Raw genomic sequence first — 7466 nt, forward strand, 5'->3', positions numbered from 1 at the left:
TTAAGAAAACTCCATAGGGCACTGTGAAATGGCCCTTTTGCATAAGTGAGGACATGGATTACCCTCCTACCCCTTTTTCTTAAAAGTTCTCAAGAGTATTGAATAAAAATGTTTGCTTACCTAAAAACCCCACCTCCCATAAGAATTTAATCTTAAAATGTCTTAATTAGAAAGCTTATCACAAAAGTTAGACCAGTGTAAATAACAAACATTTATTGGTGTCACTTATGGTAGAAAATAAAGTTCCTACACCGGATGCACATGACCCAATTGTTAAATAGAACATTTCCATGGTGAACGCGCATGAGATAGCCAATTTCTCCTCTCCCCCCACCCCAAGACTTTTGAGCAACTGCTAATGAAAAGCAGTAAACAGCCACTTGGGCTATAGCATTTTCAACTCCACTCCAAGGTGAAGATTCCAATCACATTAGAGACTTAAGTTCTCTCAATTTTCTCCTAACGAAAGTTCCTGAGTCCAGTATTTACAATATCTTAGCACTGGCAAAGCAGTGTCTACAACTCATCTTTGTCTGCTGATTCCTCTTCGCCAGTTGGGGGAGGGCCTGCACTTCCATATAGTTTGCTGATAATTGGCTGCACGATTTCTTCTAGTTCCTTCTTTTTAGCTTTGAAATCTTCAATGTCAGCATCTTGGTGACTTTCCAGCCATTCAATCTTTTCCTCTACAGCTTTTTCCATGGTCTCCTTATCTTCAGAGGAAAGTTTACCTCCCAGCTTTTCTTTATCTCCAATCTGATTCTTTAGAGAATAGGCATAACTCTCCAATTCATTTCTCGTATCAATACGCTCCTTGAGCTTTTTGTCTTCTTCAGCAAACTTCTCTGCATCATTAACCATCCTTTCAATTTCTTCAGGTGTCAGGCGATTTTGGTCATTTGTAATTGTGATCTTATTTTTGTTGCCTGTACCTTTGTCTTCGGCTGTCACTCGGAGAATGCCATTCACATCTATCTCAAAGGTGACTTCAATCTGTGGGACCCCACGGGGAGCAGGAGGAATTCCAGTCAGATCAAAAGTTCCCAGAAGGTGATTGTCTTTCGTCAGGGGCCGTTCACCTAGAAGTTGTATACAAAAACCTTGTTATAGTTACTGAAAAAGAGTACACCTCCATCCCTCCACTTCAGTCTGTTAGAGCCTACAGTGGCTAGGGCACACTCATCAGGCTAGAAGTGGGTCACTGATCTGCAAGGAGCAACAAATGAGACTAACAGTGAGTTAAAGTAACTAGAACTCAACTGAATTTCACTTACTTTACATGAACCCTTTTGTTCTTGTATTCTAGAGCTAGCTCAAAAATTATTTTTAATGAGAAGTACTACAATACCTGAATAAGATCTGGATTTTAATGCTGACTATACCAAACTCAACTCTAGTCAAAAGAGAGACCCACTACTGAAAAAAGCAGCTTATTTCCCCGGTCTTTTTGATAGAGTATATTAAGCAAGAAGTCATGCTGTTTACACACACACCATGGCACTAACAAATGTACTCAATTACCTTCATAAACCTTGATTGTAACAGTTGGCTGATTATCAGAGGCTGTAGAGAAGATCTGTGACTTCTTGGTGGGCACCACAGTGTTCCTAGGAATCAGTTTGGTCATGACACCTCCCACAGTTTCAATACCAAGCGTTAGGGGACATACATCAAGCAATACCAGATCACCTGCAAAGGTAACACAGAGGTAGTTCTAATTGAAGAGTCATAAGAGCACTACCAAGCAATCTCCCCATGAACAATGCAACTTTACCTTCTCCACCTTGCTATCTGGTTAGGTGCTATGCAAAACCAGTTCAGAATTAAACACTGCAAGGGACCTTGAAACTACCATGTCTTGCCCGCCTCCCTGTACCCTTTATTATCTGTGTGACCTTGTTGTTCATGTTTTATTGCTTTCTAAAGCAACAGCTAATTATATTCTTCCCATCAAGCTGCTGAAGCAATGTGGAAGATGCTTGTGACATTGACCTACCTGTATCTTGATCGCCAGAGAGCACACCAGCCTGGACAGCAGCACCATACGCTACAGCTTCATCTGGGTTTATGCCACGGGATGGCTCCTTGCCATTGAAGAACTCCTTAACCAGTTGCTGAATCTTTGGGATTCGAGTAGAGCCACCAACAAGAACAATTTCATCAATATCAGATTTCTTCAAATCAGAATCTTCCAGCACTTTCTGGACAGGCTTCATGGTAGAACGGAAGAGGTCCTAGAAAAAGAGACATTAATTACTGTGATGATGATGCCTGCTATACTGAGATACTGTCCAGACTTCTAAAGGCAATGCCCCAAACACAAGAGAATCTCATTAGCAAAGCAAAGAAACAAGAAACATACCATGTTTAGCTCTTCAAATTTAGCGCGAGTCAGGGTCTCAGAGAAGTCTTCTCCTTCATAAAAGGACTCAATTTCAATTCTTGCTTGATGTTGAGAAGACAGGGCCCGTTTGGCCTTTTCTACCTCTCGTCGGAGTTTCTGCACAGCTCTGTTGTCCTTCCGAACGTCTTTACCAGTCTTCTTTTTGTAGAGCTTAATGAAGTGTTCCATGACACGCTGGTCAAAGTCTTCTCCACCCAGATGAGTATCACCATTAGTGGCCACAACTTCAAAGACACCATTGTCAATGGTGAGAAGAGACACATCAAAGGTTCCACCACCCAGGTCAAACACCAGGATGTTCTTCTCCCCTTCCCTCTTATCCAGGCCATAAGCAATAGCAGCTGCTGTGCTGTTAGGAGAATAAGAAAAAAAAAGTTCCATTAAGTTTACATTTTCCTTACTTAGGAAGTATGCCATACCTTTCAATGTAATACTTACGGCTCATTTATGATCCTCATGACATTCAATCCAGCAATAGTTCCAGCATCTTTGGTTGCCTGGCGTTGGGCATCATTGAAATAGGCTGGTACAGTAACAACTGCATGGGTAACCTAAAAGGATAATAAAAGGTAACTAAGTGTATTTTATCATAGCGCTTTATCGGAAGTTATAGTCAAACCACTACTTTAGTTTCTAAGCCAGCTTATTTGTAAGATGGGCATAATATATATATAGTTTTGTACCAGGGAAAAGTCCCTAGCATTCTGTGTGGCCTACAGGAAATTATACAAGTAATTAAAACTGATAGGAGGCATGGATGTCATTCAGATTCAAATTATTAAAACAATGAGGGCATTTATATAACTCAGTCAATCCTGGCAATAATAAAATTACTTAACACTATTCTGGAGACACTTACCTTCTTTCCCAAATAAGCCTCAGCGGTTTCCTTCATTTTAGTGAGAACCATAGCGGATATTTCTTCAGGAGCAAATGTCTTTGTCTGGCCACCTCCAATATCAACTTGAATGTATGGTTTAGTTTTCTTTTCAACCACCTATTTTAAAGAATTTTTATTATTTGCAGACACAGAAGAACACTTCAAGTTTTTAACAAAAGCAAAGCCGTATGAGAATCTTCTTCACTCAGTTTGGTGAAGTGAAGATAATTTGATCCCTTGGAGCTGAATATTGACCAGGAATACGTCCCTCAATCCTAAACTACTGGACAGAGTAGTTATGTGTGAAATTTGTGACAACTTTAGTAAGTTTTATGACACATCAGAATGATTAAAAATTATTACATATTCTACGTCTCTATCCTTTTTTGTAGTCAACACTGTTTTCCTATAACTTCTCAACCTTCAGTTGAGAAGGTCCTACCACCCACGTCCTATCTGGTGAAAAAACCCAGTCGAACCTTGAAAGGCAAGAACTTGATGTCCTGCTGCACAGACGGGTCATTCCAAGTGCGGCCGATGAGCCGCTTGGCGTCGAAGACCGTGTTCTCGGGGTTGGAGGTGAGCTGGTTCTTGGCTGCATCGCCGATCAGACGCTCCCCTTCGGGAGTGAAGGCCACATAGGACGGCGTGATACGGTTGCCCTGATCGTTGGCGATGATCTCCACGCGGCCATTCTTAAACACCCCGACGCTGGCGGAAAAACCGAACGGAAGAATCAGCACAGCCATTCTCATCTCGGCCCAGAGCCACGCCCCGTTCTCCCCTTTCCACAAACCCCACTCACCAGGAGTAGGTGGTCCCCAGGTCTATGCCGACCACCGTGCCCACGTCCTCTTTCTTATCATCCTCCTCGGCCCGCGCCGCGCCGAACAGCAGCAGCACCGCAGCCACCAGGGAGAGCTTCATCTTGACGTCGCTGTCGGTCAACAGGCAGGCCAGGCGTCGCTAGCAATCCAGCCACAGGCCCGAAACACGAGAACGCACCAAGGTTACCAACCTGAGAGTGACACAGGGACTGGGGTCAAGAGGAGCAGCCGACAAAGCGATGGCAAGTCTGAAAAAAGCAGGCCGCGGCGCTTACCTCTCACGCTCAGGAAACACCAAACTCAATTTCCCTGTGAAGTCTGACCAGTGTCTACCGCGCGGTCCCCTGACTCCGTTTATATACCCTCCCCCCAGTCCTGTCGTGGAGGCCGTCGATTGGCCAAGTCGCTGCTAGTTGGAGGTCTCTGATTGGTCCAGGCCACCAAGCTGGCCGCTGCCGATTCGAAGCAGCTTCCTCCGCAACTAACGTCACCGTTTCACCTCCCAGCCTGACTCATTGGTTGTTGGTCGCGCGCAACAACCACCAATGGGAGGCAACATCCGCCCCCGTACGATGGACTCTGTGGCTCTGCTGCTGTCCGTCCCTCTTACGAACTCTCACCCGGAGGCTGTTTCTGCCGGTTACCGCTGAGGTCCCTCCTCCACGCTGCGCCCTTTGGGGCCGGGGTCGGGTGTCTGCTTCCCTCCTTGGGCGGTGGGACCTGAGTTTTTTGCTTGTCCACTTCCCGTCTGCCCCTCCTCTGTCCCTCATCCCGAAGCAGGAAGCGGGTCATCCTTCTCCCGGCCTCCATCCCGTCTCATGCAGCAGGTCTCCGCCCGGGTGCTATGACCGCCTCAAAAGAATTTATCTGTCCTTCATAGTCACTAGGTGTTCAAGCCTTAAAGCCTCTTGTTCACCGGCCTGCAGCTCTCGAGTCGGGGACTTGGTCTGGGCACTGCCTGGCCGCTCCTCCTAGCCAGTGTGTCGCCCCGTACCCTCTGCCCAGCTATCTTTGGCTATACCAGGTCTCTCCACATTGCCATACCCCATGGTAAGTCATAGGACAAGCCTGGCCAAAGTAATTGTCTCATATCCCTGAATCCCCTCTCCATTGTGGCAACTGGCGCCTTGAAGAGCTTCCTGATGCCTTCGCTCCCTTCCTGGAATGTGTCAGTTTTCTAGTGTACTACTCCTTGTCTTCTTCTGTCTATCCTTTCCCTTTGTGGCTCAGGTTATCATTTACAAGACCTCCCCCATCCTTTATTCTCGATACCTTTCTGCCCTCACTCTGTCTGATTGTGCTTAAACGCTTTTGGTACATTGAGACTTGATAACGCCTTAGTCGTGTATAACAACCTGTAGCAAAAAATAATACAGGTTACTATTTACTTCATGTTTACTGTGTGCTAAGTTTAGTTCTGTTTCCTTTGTCATTCAGTCCTTACAGTTCAGTATTTGGCATTTCCATTTTTCCAAACAGATTTGTACAATTCTATAATACATCATCTGTGCATTGTACTGTCTGTTCACCACCCCAAGTCGAGTCTTCCAACACCGTTTATTACCCCATATTCTCTTCTACCTCCTCTCACTCCCCTTTCCCTCTGGTATCACCGTGCTGTGTCTGTGTCTATGAGGGGATGGAGTTAGGATTGATAGCCAAGTCAGCATGGGTCCCTAGCCCGTGCTCTTAACAATTTCTAGAAATAAATTAATTCACCAGATGTTTTTGGAGGACCTACTAGGGACAATCCAAAGGTCTGATATAAAATATTCTCAGAAAATACGTGGGACATTATCGCGGTCAGAAACTGATGACTCCAGTATTTGCCCACTAAATGTGTTTTTGAGATTCATGGGTATAAGCAGTACTGTGTCCACATAGCATTGAAGCATCTTACACACAGTTCACTAAGATGCCGAGCGTAGGAGTCAGTACTCCAGAATTCTCTCTCCTTTAGTGCTCTTCAAAGGTTGTACTGGTGACTCAGAGTTCATTCCATTCTTACTATTGAAGTTGCATCATCCATCTCTTTCAACAGGGCTTGTAATACTGCAGTAACACTGACCCTTCTTTAGGTCGCATCAGTCTATTATCAAGACAGAAATCACCATTCAGCCACATTACAGCTTCCTATCAACTCAAGCAAATTTCCTCTGTAGATGCCACAGTCCACCTCCATTAAAATCAAAGCTTTAAATTTCAGCCTCATCTTTGATTGATGGAGTAACCTTTTGCATCTCTCCTTTTTCTAAAATTTAGAAAAGTAATACCTGGCTAACTTCTGAAGGGAATTGGGTATATTGGTGGTTGTAATATATTAGATATATATTATAGTATTTTCTAAAGTTTCTAGAGTATATTTTTATGGCTTGAATAGGAAAATGTGTGAATCTAGTTTGCTGAAGTATCAATGCCAAGTTATCAATATTTAAGTAAATGCTAGACACTAAGCTAAATGCTTTATGTGCCATATATCTTTTAATCCTTATGAAAGCATTTTTAATGCCTATTTTAGAGCTAAGGAATCTGAAGCCCCAAGAAGTAAAGAAAATTGCCCAGAAGATCACACAGTTGAGAAGATATGGAGCCAAGTTTGAGCCTTGGCAGTTTGGTTTTTAATTTCTGTACTCTAAATTGTCATCCTGAGCTTCAGGTTTATAAGGTATTTGTTTTAAGATAAAGAATAGTTACATAGTTTGCAAATATTTTGAGAATGGGTTGTAGATGTGTAGATTTTATCCAGTGCTCCCATAAGTATGAAAATAAATTTCTATTTCCCAGCTAATCTCACGAAGCTAAGCAGAGTTAGGACTGATTAGGATTGGATGTCACTTAGCTGCTAAATCTTCCTTTATGAAAGGGAATGAAAGTCAGAGAGATAAAGGAAAAGGCCTATGACAAGGTAAAGGACAAGTTGAATGTTTAGACCCTGATACTTGAGAATTTTCCATATACTTTGTGGGAGAGAATATTCAACTAAGAGATAAGACACATGACCTTGGAAAAAACCAACCTTCCAGAGCTTCCGTTTCATCATCAATTGAATGTTAGGGATTTTTGTCCAGCCTGTTTTAGTGGCCTTTTGCCAGGATCACATGAGATACTGTATGTGAAAATGCTTGGAAAATTGTGAAATAGTGGAAATATTATTAATCATATCATTGTATTAATACAATGAGAAGAAAATCAAAAGCTCTTCAAGAAAACTGCCTCCTTACTGGAAATATTGGGGGGAACATTTTGTAAAGTGTATGGTCATCTAACTAATGTGATGTACACCTGAAACCAATACAAAATAATACTGAAAGAAAGCTGTAACTGAAAAAAATTAAAAGCCTCTTGTGAACCAATT

The 7466-nt window shown here is 43.0% G+C and overlaps 1 protein-coding gene and 1 long non-coding RNA gene across 2 annotated transcripts; one reads left to right on the forward strand and one right to left on the reverse strand.

Moving 5' to 3' along the window:
* Nucleotides 1–192: 192 nt before the first annotated feature.
* Nucleotides 193–4491, reverse strand: HSPA5 (heat shock protein family A (Hsp70) member 5). Its single transcript, XM_037036533.1, has 9 exons — nt 4387–4491; nt 4090–4302; nt 3764–3995; nt 3264–3401; nt 2843–2955; nt 2363–2753; nt 1997–2234; nt 1522–1689; nt 193–1079 (listed from the first exon to the last, which is right to left on the reverse strand). The coding sequence occupies exons 2-9, from the start codon at nt 4209–4211 to the stop codon at nt 517–519; spliced, it is 1965 nt and encodes a 654-aa protein (XP_036892428.1). The 5' UTR covers nt 4212–4302; nt 4387–4491; the 3' UTR covers nt 193–516.
* A 270-nt stretch (nt 4492–4761) lies between these two features.
* On the forward strand, nt 4762–7107 carry LOC118980138 (uncharacterized). Its single transcript, XR_005065057.1, has 2 exons — nt 4762–5161; nt 6630–7107. It is a non-coding gene; the product is annotated as an uncharacterized LOC118980138 (long non-coding RNA).
* Nucleotides 7108–7466: the final 359 nt, after the last annotated feature.

The sequence above is a fragment of the Sturnira hondurensis genome, unplaced genomic scaffold (assembly GCF_014824575.4).
Source record: "Sturnira hondurensis isolate 20B ecotype Veracruz unplaced genomic scaffold, ASM1482457v3 Scaffold0022908, whole genome shotgun sequence".
In the NCBI taxonomy this organism is placed as follows: Eukaryota; Metazoa; Chordata; class Mammalia; order Chiroptera; family Phyllostomidae; genus Sturnira; species Sturnira hondurensis.